Below are 18930 nucleotides of genomic sequence, written 5' to 3'. Positions count from 1 at the left end.
AATAATAACAATAATCGTTTTATTATTGTTATTTTTTCATTTTTAGTGAGAAATCGAGCATACTCTGGGTAAATAACTATCAGAGATTTAGCAATAATTCCTAATGGAAATAACATACCTACCTCACAGTGTTAATTGCTGAAATGTGAAAATGTAACGACAAAAGTTAATTTTCTGATCTGTTGCCTGTAGTCAAGAAACCCTAATTTATATTAAATCATAACATTTGTTTAATGTCCAAAGCCAAATATTTATTTCCCATAATGTCTGAACTGGCAGCTTCGACATGGAGAGACACAAGTCTCCTGTGTCAGCGTCACACTCTTTGTTGGTCCATTCTTTACAGCCAAAGCTTTTCCACAATAACACTATCTCCAGCTTCTAGACCCTGTCTCTTAGTGTCTGATTGCCACGGTTGGGAGGGTTACTTTAAAAATGTCATTCATTACAATAGTTACATGTCACAAAATTTGACAATGTAAGATGTTTTTTAATTAAGTGTATATGTAACCTTAGAAAAGAAGAAAACAATATATCTCATATCAAAAGTATAACAGTAATAGTTTACAAATGCCGTTTAAACTTCATACAGAATTAAAAGCAAACTGTATTTTTGTTTAATAAATCAGGTGTCCACCTGCTGCATTACATTACATTACATTACATTACATGTCATTTGTGAGACGCTTTTATCCAAAGCGACTTAAAAAGTCGCATTAAAAAGAAAAATGTATTTAAAATGAACAATAATTAAAGTAGCCTAAATATAAACCATAAAGAAAATCCATTCAGTACGTTTACCTATAATATATCTATCTCTATTTCTAAATGTATTGTAATAATGCTAATCTCAATTTTTAATAATATTTTTATAATGTAATTGTATTCGAATACAGTTCCCTTTTTTTGTATCCTGATTACGTACTCCCGTTAAATGTAATCCATTACTCATCAAGCCTGCTGACTGCTCATGTTTCTTGTCCTGTCATCCTTAGTTAGCAGTGTTGCCGTGACCTAAACAAGAACTCTGGTGAGTATAATGTTTATGTAGCATGTTTAGAAATGAGCAATATGGTGAAAGAAAGAAAAACGTGCACTGAAATGTGGTCTTAAGAAAGCTACAAATGATCAAATTGCAGCAGATACACTGAGTAGTAATCACCAATGGGAGCTTCAACAACATAGATGAAGCTAGAAAGCTCAAATCAGAAGTTTTACACGAAGAAAAGAAACAGAAACAACCAAAACAAGTTTTATAACAAGTCTTTTATTTTCTCAGACTATACAGAGGGACAACGTGTGTGGGCAAAAGGAACAATCCACATCGTCTTTCATGATAAACAAATTAGCTCCTGGAATCTTTCTTAAATAAGCCAAATTATATACAAATCAAACCTCTCAAGCCAGTCCTAAATACACAAGCCGTTCGTAAAACAGTACACGATTCACTCAACATGTCAACAGTTGTACAAATGCAGATCTGCTGTCATGTGTTCCAACCTAAGGCGCATTAGCCTTGGCTTACACATTACAAATCTGTGTTTTACATTTGAATAATTACATTCCCTGATGCATTACTTAAGGTGCGGTGATGAAGATCAAGACAGAGAAAAAAAGAAAGAGAAAGAAAAGGAGGTCGAGGCTCCAACACAAGAGAGTGATCTCATTTTCAATCATTTTGTGGTGGAATGTTCCAGACGTTTTTATGCTGTGCTGAAGGGAGCATGAGCACCAAGTCTCATGGCCTGCTCTGAACATCCTGTCTGAAAAGCATTAATAGGTGTGTAATCACCCCGTTCACCAGATGGGAGTGACTGCGGATTTCTCGGTAAGAGCAATAATGTTATGGGTGGGTGAACTCCCTGTCTGTTCCTCTGCTGAACACTGGCTGTTAAATGTTGGCGCAAAGGCAACAAAAAGGTGTCTGGAACGCCTTTCAGTACCAACTCCTCTTTACTGAGCAACTTGCCATGCTCTGGCTTTATTCTTTTCCAGATGGTAATCATCGCAGTTACACAGGCATTCATTTTGCCTGTTGCATAATGAAATGTGTTTCCATTCAACAAAGAAAGAGCCACAGTTAAGTCTTGTTTCGGAAAAGGGGCATGGTAAAACTCCCAGGCCCAGGCGGTATAGTCATCATCCTGTTTCCATACCCAAGTGTTAAAGAAACAGTAATGCCACATTTCCACAGCATGGCACAGCCGCTAGGGCTCTAATCAGCTCCACTGGCAATGTTTGGTTTCCATTAGCAAAAGTTGTATACTTTCTTTGGGAACACCATGGTCGAGGTCCGAAGCGAGGTTAGCCAACAAAAAATAAAAACAGGGTGGACCACTGATCGATCATAGAGAATTGTCACAGGAAACAGACATGAAGTAATGATATTATCCATACAATTCAGGAAGGACCTCTGTTTTGGTTGCTAATGAAAGGATTCTGCAAGTGTCTTGTTGACAGTGCAGAGGGTGGTAGTGTCTGCAGTTGAACACAAAATCAGTAAAAGCCCCAGGTACCAAAAGAGAGCCTTACCATGAAGTGGAAAGAAGCAGTAAGAAGTGCAAATGTTGCAAGTGTGCAGCTTTAACAAATAACACGGCAGGGAAAAATTAAGTATACACAAAACTAAATAAAGACAGTAAAGTCTTTAAATAATTGTAAACAGGTGAAAAGATCAGTATAAGCTCAAATAATGGCAAGTATCATAGAAGAAGGCGACTTACACAGCATGATGGAGGCCACTAATGTGCCTTTGCAGTTCATTCTGCCTTCATTGAGCTGTTTTCAGTAAAAGGCCACTGGACTGAGTGTGCTCAGCATTAAGCAGCAGACAGACACAGTTAGAGACCAGAGGGTAAACAAAGTGGAGCAGTAAGCAGCTAAACAGAGCTAACATAATAGATAGTATAGGACTTACATTTGACATAAACATACAAAACTAAATAACTGAAAACTGAAAAAGAAATTCAGGTTGAAATCGAATTTTAGAATCAATAGTTGCAGTAGCGACAACAGACTCATGGCTAATGTAAAATATGCAATGTAAGTTTTAACGCATCTAAAGTAGCACTGTTCTGATTTGTTCTAATTACCACATTTTTCTTGGTATATAAATTAGAGGCACTCAACATGGTGCAAAATCCTGACACAGTGTTTAATCCCTGTTCCTCTGGGAGTAACTGGGCAAGCATCTCTTGGCCTTTCTTTTTTCTTCAAATGTTTGCATCATGAAGCTGTTTTAAAACTCTTTGGATGAGTTGATCCCTTAAATATAGAAAACTATAGAGTTATTAAGTTATACACCGTGAATCTTTTGAGCAACTTTGTACTGCACACATTCTATCTGTTAATGTATCACTGTGATGTTGAATTAAAACCAATCATTCATGAGTGAAACATTCACTGTGATGTTGGCAAAAAGGAGATAACACACACCCATGTTGCTCCAATTGCACACGCACGCACGCACGCACGCACGCACGCACACACACACACACACACACACACACACACACACACACACACACACACACACACACACACACACACACACACACACACACACACACACACACACACACAGAAGGGTGATTGAATGATCTGCGGAACAGAAGTGTTGGCCCTGGACTCTGGATTGTGTTGGTGAGAGCAGCTTTAAGCAAGTCTCTCACAGGATATGAGCTGGAACCAGAGAGCAGACGAAAGCATGAAACAACCTTGACTTCTTTTTTTTCCAAACTGTCCTGTAATCCCTCTCACATTCAGCGTAAGTGACTGCAAATACTATCCAGAGACAAAACGCAGACCACTGAGGAAGTTCAGGGAAATTCAGAGTGACGCCTTCTCTCTCCCTTCCTGCTCTATCCTTAAAGAGAGCAGCCATCTTGGCTCTTAGCATGCTAATAAGCGCATAACTCAATCAACTAAACAGAGTCATTGTCCTGATCCAAACACAGTGCTATTAGTTGCCTGGTGACATAGGGTCCTAACAATCTTGTTAATTGGCAGTCCATTCTAACCTGTTACAAAACAACTTGTTTTATTAGGCCATCTGCACTCAATAAGAGCAGCTGGGAAAACGCAGCAGCCTACTGCGCCTCCTCATACCACAGCAGACTGACACAGTCCTTGTCCTCAATTTTTTTGTTTACTTATACTATCTTCTATGTTTTTGCCCCGGACAGCTGTCCTAATCTGGACAAAAGATAATTAGACTATAATTTACTTTAAAAATATATCTTTACCAAAGTAAAACCACTTTTAGAGCTCCCTTCCCGACTGAAGATATCCTCCAGCCCCGGTGCACAGGCTGACCCCACACTGGATTGTTTGGACAGGTTCCAGCCAGTGTTCACTGGAATCAGCTGCCACAGAACATCTTGTTTTTTATTGTGCTCTATTGATCCCTGAGGCATGCATTTGTTCTTTTGCTTTCTCCTTTCCCCACAGCAAGTCATTTATTGAGACTGCAGCGTACAGCAGTCTGACATGAAGGTGAACTACAAGACCCGCCACATGTTGCAAATTAGAACTGTAGATACAACGCAGACATCTATAAACCCTTTACAATTTACCAAATATGGCATGGCTTTAATCCAGTTGGATAAACATTCTTTAATCCAGGGCTGCATTAAACCTCGTACTCTCTGTTACTTTGTAAAACCCTCGTCCTACGAAAATGCCTCTGATGGTTCTTATTAACAGTCTTTGTCCTTGTGTTATGCTGTGTTCAAACCAACGGTGCAGAGCAACACAAGTATGTATTGCTAACACGCTTATCTGATTTACTACAGCAGTTTGAACCAAAGATAACCCAATTTTGCTGTGATTTTATTGCAATACATTTGCACAGATTTAAGTATGTTGAAACTATATGATGCAGATTTGAAGGGTTCTGACTTTATTTCCGTCCGTAAGACGCCAAGCAAACCGGTTTTAAAACACTTGTTTTCTCAATGGAGCTCGATCAGGTCTATGCTAACAATGTAGCCTCTTCGCCAACACTAAAAATTAAGTCATCTAAATAAGGAATTTTTATTTAGCCTTTATTTATACAGGTGTAAAATCTCCTTGAGACACAAGGTCTCATTTTCAAGAGAGACCTGTCAATAAATGCGGCGGCCATGTTACTGTTATACACGCCATGTTACTTTAAAATCGTGTTAACTCATCCACATGTGGGGTGTTTATTATGATTATTTATCGATGATAGCCAACACAGCTTTCCTTCATTTCTGATCAAACAACGTCATGATGTCAGCGTCAAACTAACTCATCGATCAAGTGGCAAATGTTTAATGTTCGGGCGCGACTCGAGAAAAATGTGCTTCACTTTTGGGATTAAAACCTCATTAATACATCAAATCAATTAGCCTGGGACAGGATTCTCATCATTCACATCTAGCTACAATGTACTGGGGGAGGAACACTTGATGATGGTGGTGTACACACCCATACATCATTTTCAGACTCATGAAACCGTTGAGTAAGCCCTTGTATCCTGTACGAAAAAATCGTTAATTTTTCAGTTTCTCCACTGATATATTCAAGTTTCTCTTTTCACTCATCAACTGCCTTCATGTCAATCAGAAACAACTGCACCCTACTGTCCATGTAATCCTTCTGCCTTGATATATCTGACTACACCTGGATGGGCGAGGAGCTAACACAATATTGGCAGCTGTTAGTGGGGTCTTGAACATCTCACCCTGTGGATATTATTGTTGTGGTGTATGATTCCGTCTGGACAGTTAGCTACACTGTGGTTACACTTGTCACATGTTCACCTGCTGGGTGTCATCGGATCAACACTTGAAAGCTGGGCTACAAAACCAGCTTGAGCTCACAACGCTGTCAAGTGTTCCGGATCCAATGTGAAAATTGGCAGTTGGAAAGAAAATGTTCAAGGCCAGATGTGGACACGCAGTGATGTGACCTCCATAATAACTTGTGTTATAATGTCAGGCGTGACAATGGCCTGTGTGGCGTCCAGCTACCTATTGTCAGAGTGAACACGGAGAGTAGTATTTACGAGAACATCTGCAGATAAGCCACTAACACTCCATTTAAGAGCTTAAAAATGTAAGCTCTTATTGAGATTATAAGAAGGTTTGATGAGATCCAACATTAGCTCTAATAGTGAACCATGTTAACAGCTTGTTCTTGGATAAGCTTTTTTCCATTAACTCATTCCTCCGCATAAACATATTTGGGCAAGGGTTTTTACTTTTTCTAGTAAAAGAACAACACTTTTTCTAGTTACTATTTTTGCCTTTACAAATGGTTAACAAATGATTGACTAATGCTTTATGATCACTTAACAGCCATTATAATTAGAAGTTGCCAAGTTGCTTAAATTACTTTGGCTATAAAGAGTGTCAATGTTATAATCATTTAATTTAAACGTAAATAATTTAATTAAGTAATTATCGACTGACTTTTTTATAATTAACTTTATTTTGCTTATTAGAAAGTAAAATACCAATATTTGTTCACAACCTGGCAACCCAAAACTCACTTACTTAAAAACGGGCTTATGCCTTCTACCTGCCATGAATGTGGACATGGGAAGAAATATTCAAATTGTAATTCCCTCTTTCTCAGCTCACAGCCCTACAGTATGATCCATGAAGCATTAGTACATTGTTAAGCATTTATATTGTGCTTACATGATAATATTTCCGCATGTAAACACACCATGTATCTACACCCAAATATGAGCTGCAGTTCCAAAACATTAGCACAAGTAAAGCATCGCATAGATAGACGTGAGAATCAAGGTCGTTACAGCTTCAACATTATTTATGTTGTATAAGGATACCAACAATACTCTAAAGAAAGGCATGACTCTGTAGCTTCTGTTAACGTTCCCAAACCTTGTGTTTGTGTGTTTGTCTGCATTATCTTTCAGGGGTGGGAAGCAAACATGTGACAATCCTGGAGTCAACATTCTCCTTTGAGGATGAACATCAGGGGGAGAGGGATGTCAGCCTCTCTGGAGCCCCGGCTCAAAGCCACCTGTAGGCCAGACTGACAGTACAGCAGCCTGTCACCCAAAAGGGTTTTATATTCCACATGTGCAACTTCTCCTACAGTACATCCAGCTGTGTAGTAACTGCTGCACACCAGTTGTCCCTTGTACTGCATGCATGGGCCTGAACTCACTGAAGAAACTGAAGCGTTGACTTTAATTAAATGTACTATGTCAACAAATTACACATAACTGAATAAGGTTATGTTGTAAGCAATAATATAAGGTTGAACCTAATACTTTTATTTAAACGTAATATTATTACCTTTAATTAACCTAATACAAATGTGTGTAAATTGTTGACATAATACATTTAATTAAAGTCAACGCTTCAGTTTTTTCAGTGATAGGAGCTTGTTGTTAGTAGACAAACGTAAAAAGCAGTGGAGGCTCTGAGGCCTGCTCACTGGGGTCTGTAGGGTCACCAGGAGTATCAGTGGATGGCAGAGCAAGGGGTAAGGCCAAGTGGGGGAAGTGCTGGGGGAGGGTGTGAGCAGGTGGTCCCAAAACACTGTACGCCTTCAGGGCAGAGAGCCCGTTGAGAACTGCTATATCCAGAAAGGTCACGCGGAGGGAGGAGGAGATGTCAAAGGAGAGGGTTTCTATCTCCATCGCAAGCCCCGCTGCTGGGGAGATGGTCATCTCCTGGTGGGGGTAGGGGGCCTCTGGGACTGCACTGTGGATCCTGAGGGTCCGCAGACCCAGCAGAGCCAGGTACTGACTGTCCATTGGTTTTATTCCACAAAAAGACAACCGCAAATGGCCGACCCTGCTGTTGTTCAGAAGCTCCTCCAGGACCCAGAGTTCCTTCACCCACACGGTGAGGGTCCCGGGCTCTGTGAGGCCTGCGGGGGGGAGGGCGGAGCGGGGGGCCGTGTGGCACCTGCACAGCGAGTTGGCCAGAGCCTCGTCACAGTCCCGCAGCGCCGCGGAGCAGCTGCAGTTCCGCAGGCTGGTGCCACTGTCAAACAGCAGCGTGGTATTGGCCGGCGGAGGAGCTTCAGAGGAGGGGGCGGAGCTGGTTGTCCGGGTGACGGGGGTCAGGAAGAACAGCAGCCAAAGTGACCATGGGAACAAGACAGAGGAGACGGTGTTTGGAGACATCTCCATGGAGATCCAACAGACTACATCTTCACAAAGTGGAGCGACAGGATTGTAGAGGGATGGGCGAAGCTGTAAAGAAATGTTTAGAAGAATAAAGTTAGAATCAGAGTTAGCATACCTTTATTCGGGGAAGCACATTGTGACAGCAAAAGTGAAGAGGCAAAATATGAATTAGGAGGCATGCATCAAATATTAGATTAAATGATAAGAATCACAATTTACAAAAGTACCCATCCAGGTGGAAAACAATAAGTAATAGTTTTTTAATTTTTTATAAAATAAAGTTAGTCGAGCGTGTGACGTAGTAGTAGTGTGATAGCAGCCAGGTAACAGTAGTGAAAGTAAAAGTATATATTGCAGAGGTATTACAGATTGTGTTAGCATAGTTGCGTAGTCTAAATTAGAGATAGAAGCCAGTAATAATAATAATAATAATAAAGCGGTATATTATTATGAACCCGGAAATGTTGAGCACCCCAACGTTTTATGTTAGAAATGTATAGTACGGCTACCCAGTACATAGAAAATGCCGGGTGCTAACTATTGGTGGGATGTTGGGCAATTAGCACAAGTTGCGTATTTAGCATTAATTAGCATTATAGCTTACTGTATGTTGACAATAGTTAAAAAATGGCATTGCCGATTAGGTCGATTTTGGAGTGGTTTCAGGGATTATTGAGGATGCTGAATGCATTTCTGACATTTTCAGGATCCAAAATGGCAATTTGAACCAGAAAGGCCATATTTGTACTACCGGTGGGCTGACTTTGATTCATTTTGGGTCGATTTTGAAGTTTAAGTGGACTCTCGATCATCTGGATTGGACAAATTGCTTATCCATTTGAAAAAGAATTGTCCACAGTAGAGGCAATCATTTTCATCTTCTGCTCTCTATATCCAATGGTTGCTCATAGAAGTAAAAATCGGCCCCCTGAGAATAAGAATATTGCAACTTTCTGGTTCCATTTTGGATCCTGAAAGAATCCTCACTAAACCCCAAAACCACTCAAAATCTGCAAAAATATAATGTTCATTATTGCTGATTAAGGCAATTTAAGCTAATTGTGCAAATTGCCAACATACAGTATGCAAGTTACCATCCAGCAGTTTCTTTGTGCTGGGGACCTGTATTATACATTTCTATCATAAAACTTTGGGGTACTCAACATTTCCGGGTTCACTAAACTTGCAAGATTAATAATAGATGCTGCGCAAAAGTGTGTTATATTGTTGTTATATATGTGGGGGTCTACATTTACACAAACAACAAATAAATACTGTGTAGTCAGACAGCAGTACTCAAATTACATTTTGACGCTAACTCTCATCAAAGAGCCGAGCTCAGCATTATCCCCCCCCCCCTTGACTCACAGCAGTACTTTGCTTCACTAAAAGCACATGACACACAAAGAAAGTCTTTTTCTCGCTCTGTGCCCTGTAGTAACCTGCTTCTGCTTTGCGTCTGTGTTTTTACAACATGTGGAGGCCAGCTTAAGACCCACAGCCAACTGAAATCAGCTCTCTATTTCCAGTACAGCACACACACACACACACACACACACACACACACACACACACACACACACACACACACACACACACACACACACACACACACACACACACACACACACACACACACACACACACACACACACACACACACACACACACACACACACACACACACAATTGAGCCACTTATTTCTTGCTCTCCAATTTTACTAGAGAGAGGTCCTTCCAGGCCCCAGGCTACTGGGACGGCTGCTTATAAAACTTCCTGCGCCTTGCTGCACTGTGGTGAAATAGGCAGCGGCCAGCCACATTAAATGTTCCGAAATAATGAAACACTGGACTCTTTAATTCCCCGTCAGGAACGGATGAAAAGAGGACTGAATAAGCAGTCTTGATTTCCAGAGAAAACTTCTCCCCACCCTTCTGTTTAAACAGCGAAGCACTTTCCACTGTAAAGCTGGACAAAGTCTACTTGAGTCTGAAAAACATTTGGTACCAAAGATTACCATGTTCCTGGCTCCTTGCCTTTTACTGACACATCCGACTGTATTGGGTTGAACGTTAAAAGTCTAAGGGATGTTTATTTCATTACAGGAACTTTGATTTGAGTCAACACATGCCACATTAAAAGGTTTAGCTGTTTTACCTGTGCACTTGCTTTTCAGTAATGCAAATGAAAAGTGCTGTAGTTGATTCGTTTTCATTTGTTAGATAGAAGAGTGTTCCGCTGTGTGCACTCTTTGGTCTTTGCAATAATACTGCCCCATTTAAATATTTTGGTAAAAAAAAGAAGCAACAACATAAAGCTGTGAAAGCGACTTCTCGACCGCAACTCAATTCTCCTGATTTTGATCCGTTATTGAAATTGAAACCGACAATAAACAGACATTGTTGTGAACAGGATAGCTTTGGTTGCACCGTTTAAGACTGTTAACAATATCATTTAAAAAAGGAATATTGAATTATTACAGTATCATGATTTGAGGATTAAAACATACGTTCTTTTTGTATAAGACTTAACAAATAATAATATTGCGTACCACTACAGTAATCCCTCTCTGAGAAACCCTGATATTAATCAACATTTGGATCAGAACCTGGCCTCATTTTTCTGTGCATTGCTTATTTACTTTATTTTGCAAATGTGCCAATATGAAAATACCAAGGAACATTTCCTACTTTGAAACTAACTTGCTATTATACCTAATTCTGAAACCAATTGAACCTGTGCAGGGTGAGGCAGATTCACAGTCTGGCATTCAACAATCCTTTTTTAACGAGATCAGACCATGTCTGCAGTGAGTTTGAGGGCGTGTTGTTGCAAGTAACTTGTAATGTACACTAATCATTTACTCAAAGACTTCATGTGTACATTTATATGCTGTTGGTGGTTGGGCTTGTTGACATTGACCTCTTTCCCCGTCATGCCTTTTCCTCACTCATGTGGGATTCTAACAAAGTATTTAGCGGGTTTACTGTACAAGACGTACGCACATTTGAGGTGCCACTTCACTTTTCTCTCCAGGAAGCACTTCCCTTTTCTCTGCAGCCTGTGGGCTACTTTTTAAAGGAATGTTCCCTGACTTTATTCCAGATTTCATGATATAACCTTTACGCAGAATGTGAAAAAAAGCACTTAAATATTAAGAGTTTAGAAAAACCACCATGAAGGATAAAAAAAACTATAGTTTGAACTTTGGTTGTGGATATGAAAAATGAAAAATAAAACCAACAACTAAATAAACACACACTGATTTAATTAATAATTCAACTCTTATCTCATGTTTTAGATGAGTTTAAATCCAATTTTACAGTTCAAACTAAGAACAAGATCATTAACTCTATTAACTTCTGCGGAGCGCTGAGACACTCGCAAGCAAAACCCCCCGTATCTGGGCCCAGAGTGTGCACACTTGAATTAAACACTGACTTGGACAAGATACAAACTCCTGTCTTCTTCTCATTGAGAACACAGTTTATCATTCATCCACAGAGCGTCCTGCATGGCCTGCTACTGGTCCCTCTAGCTCTGGTGCAGGTAATACGTCTACTATAAACCAAGACTCTCCGCAGAACCGCTCATCCGGTCTACTAACACTTGTTGAGTGTATTGCTGGGAACCCCTGGACATGCAGTGTTGATGCAAATCAGCCTCGTTCTACGTTCGATATTATTAACCTTTAAGTTAACAAATGTTAGTTTAAAGTATTAATATGGAGACGGTTATGGTGTTTTCATCGCTCTATTTGCTGCTGTTTTTCCTCTCTTCACACCTGGAGTGGAGGCTTCAATAGAAGTTCAAGTCCTAGGCTCCCTTACAGCATGATTTAATCACTATGTCTGTTTTTTATTGAACTTTGTTGCATTTAAATGTAATCGCTAAACAAACTTGTGCATAAAAACAGGTGGATGGAAAATATATGAATGTAAATGTTATCTTGTTTTTATTCAGGAAATTACCATTTTTATATATTACAGCTCTATGACCAAGTGGGAAAGAGTACAATCATTTGACTTTAAAGAGGCCCTATTCTGCTCACTCTCAGGTTCATATTAGTCTTTAGTGCCTCTCCTGTGACATGTGTCCATGCTTTAATGTTCAACAAGCACCTCTTTTCACCCTCTGTCTGAAACCAGAGCCCAGTCTGCTCTGATTGGTTAGCTGGCCGGCTCTGTTGTGGTTGGTCAACCTCTTAGAGATGTCCCGCCCCTTAGCCTATCACATACAATGTGATGGAGCACTAACCAATAGAAGCGCAAGTGGGACATAGTGATGTCATTATGTCACAGAAGTAAACAGTCTAATGGAGGCATTTCAGGCAAGGGGGGGGGGGGGGGGGGGTCACCCTGCTATAAATACTCTTGACTTCACTGAGGTTGGTTTACAGTAGCAGCTGCCCTCCACACACAGCCTGTCTCTCCTTCCTTACCTCACTGCTTTTATTAGTCATCGTCTCCCAGCTGTTCCCAGCGTCTGGCTCTCCCACACAGTCACTTTCTCTCTTTTTCCATCTGCCTGTCCTTGCTTTCTCTACCACTCCCTTTTTCTCTCCTTGTCTCCCCTCTCTTCCCTCTCCTCCTTTTTCTCTCTTTTCCTTCCTTTCCTCCATCTCCATCTCTGTAATCCCTGAAACAAACTCCAGCTGGAGGACCGGATGCTGAGAGAGTACAAAACTCAAATGAAACTAACCACTGAAAACACATTTCACAATACTTTAATGACAATGTGAGTTTTGCATTGGAAAAAGATTTATAATAATATTACCTTTAATTTCTAAATCATGTCCATAGAAAAATGTAAAAAATAAACTAGCTTAAACTTAACTTAAAAGTTATTGAGTGCCAACCTATCAACATTTGGATCCTGTGTGTATGTGAAAGCGAGTGTGTGCATGCGGCACACAGAAAGAGTTTAACAGGGTGAAGTGTGTGTGTGTGTGTGTGTGTGTGTGTGTGAGGAGAATCTTGAGGTGGCCGGGGCTCCCCACGGCTTGTTAAAGGAGAGGCTCAACACATTCCTCTGACATCATGCTCCACCACAGGCACCCACCCTAATCCTCCCTCCCTCTCTCTTACAGTCCCTCTCTTCCATGACACCCATCCCTTCCAATGTCTCTCGCTCCTCTCCCTCTCCCTCAGCAGCTGCAGCTCCACACGACTACAGAGACACATTGATGTGGGTTTACTACATAAACAGCAACATGCATTGAAAAGGGTTTTCTTTATCTTGCGTTGTGATAGTTATTTATACTGTTAAGAAAACTACAGCTGACAAAATGAAATTGGCTTTAAAGGGACCCTATTCTGCTAATTTTCAAGTTCATATTTTATTTTGTGCCTCTACTTTGACATTTTCTATGCTTTAATGTTCTGCTCGTCAGGAGTGATAGCACGTGCGATGGGGAGTAATAAGAAGTTCCGCATATATATAATAGCCACTTAAACATGCCATATTACATTTAATTAAAGTCAACGGTTCCGTTTTATCAGTGCGTTGACTGCAGGGCCGACCTCTCTCCTGAGCGATATGCCGCCCATGTTCAGGTGAGCTTCTTACGATTACAAGAACAATGGTAATTCTCTAGTTTAGTTGACAGTTTTTACCTGTTAAAAACTTAAGAAATCACTCTGCTGGGTTTACAGGTTTCCCCAGCCACATTTCCAAACCACCCAACCTCTGCACGACGACAACAACAACAAGCATTGCAGAGAAAAAAAGTTACAAAACAAGCGTATTCCAAACAGCGTTGTCTTTATATTCACAACAAATTCCTGTGTTTGATTAGATAACACACATCAAATATTGAATTATTGCTTCAATACCTTTCATAAATATTTAATCGTTTTTTGAAAGCCTCTTTGATTTCCTTAAACAGCATAGTAGTTTCTAGCAGAAGTGTATTTGTTGGGGACTATTTTTATATATATTTGTTCAGGAGCGGATAATTACACAGTTATGGTATTTGGCCCATATGGCTCAGCAGAGGAGGACGCAATGGCTTTGGATAGACACACAGTTATTAAGATCAATTAACCGTTTGTTCTGGCACTTTCATAGGACTTTTGCCAAGATATACAAATATAGAATATCACTTTTCCTTTAAGGAATTCAACATAATAATGCATGCAGGTAAATACTAACATAGACCCTTTACATGTAATTGTTTTCTACATAACCTCCTCTTGTCATGAAGTCATAAAACGTGTGGAATTGAAGATTATGCAAAACTATACCATGTGCAAAATGTTTCAGTTGTGGTATGATAGTGAACACTGTAGCCTGTTCACGTGCTAAATACCTCCTCTCAGCCTTTCCCTACACTTGAATGCAGATCTCCATATACAGTGGCAGCTGCTGAAGCATTTTCTCGGAGGCGGTTTATTTTTATTGACTGCTGTACAGTGGAATCAAGTTAGCAGGCTATAAAACAAAACTCTAGAGTCTCATAACCGGCTAATCTCCAGCCTCTTGTTAGCGTGGTGGGATGGAAGGAGCGAAAACTTGATTTTCCCAAACTATTTCTCAGGGGTTTGAAAGAGAGCACAGCAGCAGCGGTTCAGTCCATGGCAGCCTGCATGTGTCTTCACAGGATCAGTCTCACCAGTCCTTTACTTTACATTATATTTCTCTAATTTAATGGGGTGAAAATACATGTTATACAGGTGTAGATATTAGGTTTAGAAATATGTTGTTATAACATGAAAAGTATCTTGTAAAAAAGAAATGTCTTGTTATGACATTTCACGATGGCTGTAAAAAAGGCCCAGATCAAAGGTTTTGTCAACTCTTTGGATTATTACATTCGGTTTTTTTCACCCTTAAAAATAAATAAAAATCTTTCTTTTACCTGTAATGCTTAGATCGTTATTGTGTGAGTTGCTGAGAATTGGAAATATCAGCTGTAACGAAGTCTGCCTCCTCTCCATATAATGGAAGATGGCACATTGGCACACAGCATTTTTCTAAAGAGAAGGCAGGGATCTGTAGGGTTAACATCTGCAACACTTACACCAAATCAATCCAGATTACACTATTTCATTTGTGATAAAATGTGATTATAGGTAAGACTTCACTTCGATTCAATTCCTTTCGTTTAGATTGATTCTCTACGGCTTCTACAAGGTTTTTTGGCTCTTAAGCACCTAGACACACACTGTATTTATGCTCGTCATGTCCCTAATATGAACAACATAGAAACTCTTCCTGGTCCGACCCATGGATGTAAAAAGAGAACTCGATACAGCGTTGGACGCGGGGTTCCATTCATATAGAAGTCACTCAGACAGACCGAGTGCAGATTCAAAATAACCCAGAATTTGGGGTTTTGGGTCCATAGACCATGCGCACTTCAGTTTTCCTTAAGAGAGGGAAAATAATTCCTGATTCAACTCTTGATTCAGCTTTGAGCGTATTTTACAACTTTTAGACCCTAATGATTTAAATACAGGCTATACAAGTGTTTATAATGGTTAGTTTATGTACTTAAAAAAATGTTCAGCTGATTTACAGACATCTCTTTCCCAATGTAAGACAATAGGAAAAAATCTAGAATGGAACTAGACTAGAATGGAGGTTTAGTTGAACATTTGGCCACTGAAACACGTCCGCCTGTTTGCTTCATCTAACGCCCCCGTCAGTAGGAGCAACATCATGTTTCTGTGTCGTCCAAAACAGTTTCAGCTGGTTTATGATCTGACATTGTTTGGTTTGATTTAGGCAAAAATACCAAAAACTATTTGGATTGGTTGTGAAATGTTTTTTTCCGTCATGGTTATAAAACTTGGTTAGGGAATAGATGATGTGGTTTAAATAACCTTGACTGTGAGTAGGAAACAGGAAGTGAACAGCTGTCTCCTGAATTAAAGTCCAATGCTTTATCCAAACAAACCACCCTGACCTCACCACTAAAACAGCATCACCATTTCCTTCTATGTTCAGAGTCATAGTGACTGTTATATTGGTTGGATTCATACGTTCCATTATTCTATAGTTTACAGTTTGCAAGGAGATCCCTTTGAAAATATTTTTCCATTTTACTTTTATCCAGGCTGTTTGAGGAGACGCTGAGAATTCTGCAAAGATCATGGAAAAAGTGGCAGTGATATACCTTCTGCACAAATTAAAATAATATAAGTGTTAAGTAATGTCTTTTGTGATTTCGGTTAAATGACCCTTAAAGATATACATAAACTTAAAAAATACATGTGTAGGCATTGGACGGTTCATCTTCCTATCAGGCAATGGAACCTGAATGTTTGGTTTGGGCTGACAGATGACATCACAACTCAGCTATCTGGACGTTTTTCTGTGTGTCCATATGTTTCTGATTTAAAAGATATACCCTGAATAACTTCCCACGGCAAATGTATTGCTCCCGGTGAATCAGTTAGAGGCAAAAGCACAAACAACTTAATTTACAGCATGTGTTCAGAGTGTGCGCCATCAGCATGTGTACAGAGTGTGTATGCAGCAGACAGACCATGGAACAAGCCTCCCTCTGACAGCACATGCATGTGAGTGTGGCGTACTTACGTGGACAGCTCAGAGCCGGTTAGGGGGCATGCTGCTGCCGTCTGGCTCCAGGATCGTCTACCCAGCTCTCTGCAGGGAGGGCAGCAGCAGCTTCCACATGTGTCTGCTGGCTGGCTGGAAAAACTCATCTGTCTGTCTGACCACAGCAAAGAGAGGGGGAGATGGTCAGGATGGAGGGAAGGAGAGAGAGAGAAGGAAGGAGGGAGAGAAACAGAGAGAGATCTTACTTTCTGGACCCCGGATGGATACACTTTGCTTCAGATGTGACAGCATGAGAGACTCAAACGCTCCGTTTTCTCCACTCACTTCTCATCTTTCTTCCCATTCCCTCTCTCCGCTGCCTCACTCTCCTTCTATTTTGGGACCCGCCTCTCATTTCCAGGCAGAAATTCTTCCCTACATGGAATGGCTGGATATGCTACCATCTTGTGGTCGAAATATAACTACTAATGAATGATGGCTGTTTGGTTTTCCAACATCCATTCTACTACAAAACGTTGTGTTCTCTTTGCTAAACATAAATGGAGAATCATAGAGGAGAATGCAGCCTCATAAATATAAAGCTTGAAAGGATATTTGAATTCAAAGAGTACATATAATTCTCATTTTCAGTTACGCCAAAATATATTTAAAGGGGCCCTATTATGCTCATTTTCAGGTTTAGTATTTTCTGTGACACATTTCCATGCTTTAATGTTGAAAAAGCTCTTTATTTGTCTCATACTGCCTGTGCTGCAGCACCTCTTTTCACCCTCTGTCTGAAACCAGAGCCCAGTCTGCTCTGATTGGTTAGCTGGTCGGTTGTGATTGGTCAATTGCTTAGAGATGGAAATGTCTCGCTCCATAACGTACCATGTTCTTGTGTTACATAGTGTCACTATTTCACAGAAGTAAACAAAGGAGTCCAATGGATGCCTTTCAGGCAGGGGGAGAGTGTGTGGGAGAGAAACTCCCTCTGGAGGGAACACAGGTATTTTAGCCTTTGCAGACTATTTACATGCACAGAAACCTATAACACACTACAGGAAAGGGAAAATCCAAAAAGCAGAATAGGGCCTCTTTAATAGAATGTTTAGTATATTCAGAGAAAACAGTAATGGTCCAAGAATGGAACCTTGTGGAACCCCAACAGGGTTCACAAGGTAGGGGGATTTGGCTCCGTTGACCAAAACACACTGTTTTCTGTACGATAAGTAAGACTTAAACCAATGTATCGAAACTGCCGAAAAATTGAAATGAGTCAGCTTTGTAAGGAGCACTTGGTGGTCAACAGTGTCAAAAGCCTTCCTGAGATCAAGGAAGACAGGACCTACGTATGGGCTCAGCTATCTTAGAGACACAGGGGAGGATGCTGATTGGTCTATAATTGGACATCATTGCCTTATACCCAGATGTAAAGATCGGTGTTACCGTGGCCACCTTCCAGGATGATGGAACTTCCCTCGTGCTGATAGATTGATTTACTAGCATAGTAATTGGTTTTATTAGACCGTCGATATGTGTTTTTATAAAGTTGGTGTCTAAATCATCTGCATCCCTAGCCTTAGAACCTCTTAACCCTAAGATTATATTTTTTACCTCAACCTCTGTGATTTCCTCCAGGTCAAAAATGGGGTGTGTATCCACAGTCGGGCTAGGTGAGACCTCAGATGGCGGGAAGAGCTTTGTAATGTCCAGAGCACTATTTATGAAATACTCATTGAGAAAGTTAGCCAACACGGCAGGGTCTTTTATTAGGGCATCATTGATTTTTAATTCTAGAACATTATTTTCCTGTTTGGTATGTTTATCTAATAGTTTATTTAAGATTTGCCAAACTTTTTTAACGTTACCTTTCGCACCTTCAATTATATTGATGAAGAAGTTCGCTTTGGCCTGTCTTATTGTTTGTGTTACCTTGTTACGAGCATGAGTGAATTTCTGTCTATCAGTGGATAGTCCGGATTTCAAGCTCTGCTTTAATAGTCGGTCTCTAGATTTCATTAAATTCCTGCACTGTAGATTCAACCAGGGAAGATGATGTTCCTTCCTGTCCCTAAGGCACCATCTAGTAGGAAGACATTGTATCATTAATTTGAGATATAAACAGATCACTGTTTTCACCAATATCTTCAGAGGACAGAGTGTCCCCCCAATCAATCATTTTCACTGCATCCATAAAACGTTGTTGCAGGTTTTTGGGGATGAAGCGAGATCCCAAGGCAGGGGTTTTAGGTGTGGCCATGAACCTTTTTTTTGTGAGTTTCCT

The 18930-nt window shown here is 40.3% G+C and overlaps 1 protein-coding gene across 1 annotated transcript; it reads right to left on the bottom strand.

Annotated features, from left to right (window-relative positions):
• Positions 1-7374: 7374 nt before the first annotated feature.
• Positions 7375-17003, bottom strand: LOC117485848 (uncharacterized protein C21orf62-like). The gene is made up of 3 exons (XM_034134555.1): positions 16910-17003; positions 16683-16818; positions 7375-8203 (listed from the first exon to the last, which is right to left on the bottom strand). The coding sequence occupies exon 3, from the start codon at positions 8138-8140 to the stop codon at positions 7391-7393; it is 750 nt and encodes a 249-aa protein (XP_033990446.1). The 5' UTR covers positions 8141-8203; positions 16683-16818; positions 16910-17003; the 3' UTR covers positions 7375-7390.
• Positions 17004-18930: the final 1927 nt, after the last annotated feature.

The sequence above is a fragment of the Trematomus bernacchii genome, unplaced genomic scaffold, assembly GCF_902827165.1.
Source record: "Trematomus bernacchii unplaced genomic scaffold, fTreBer1.1, whole genome shotgun sequence".
NCBI classification, from domain to species: Eukaryota; Metazoa; Chordata; class Actinopteri; order Perciformes; family Nototheniidae; genus Trematomus; species Trematomus bernacchii.
The sequence above is the reverse complement of the archived record's forward strand: the minus strand, read 5'-3'. Positions and strand labels throughout refer to the sequence as shown.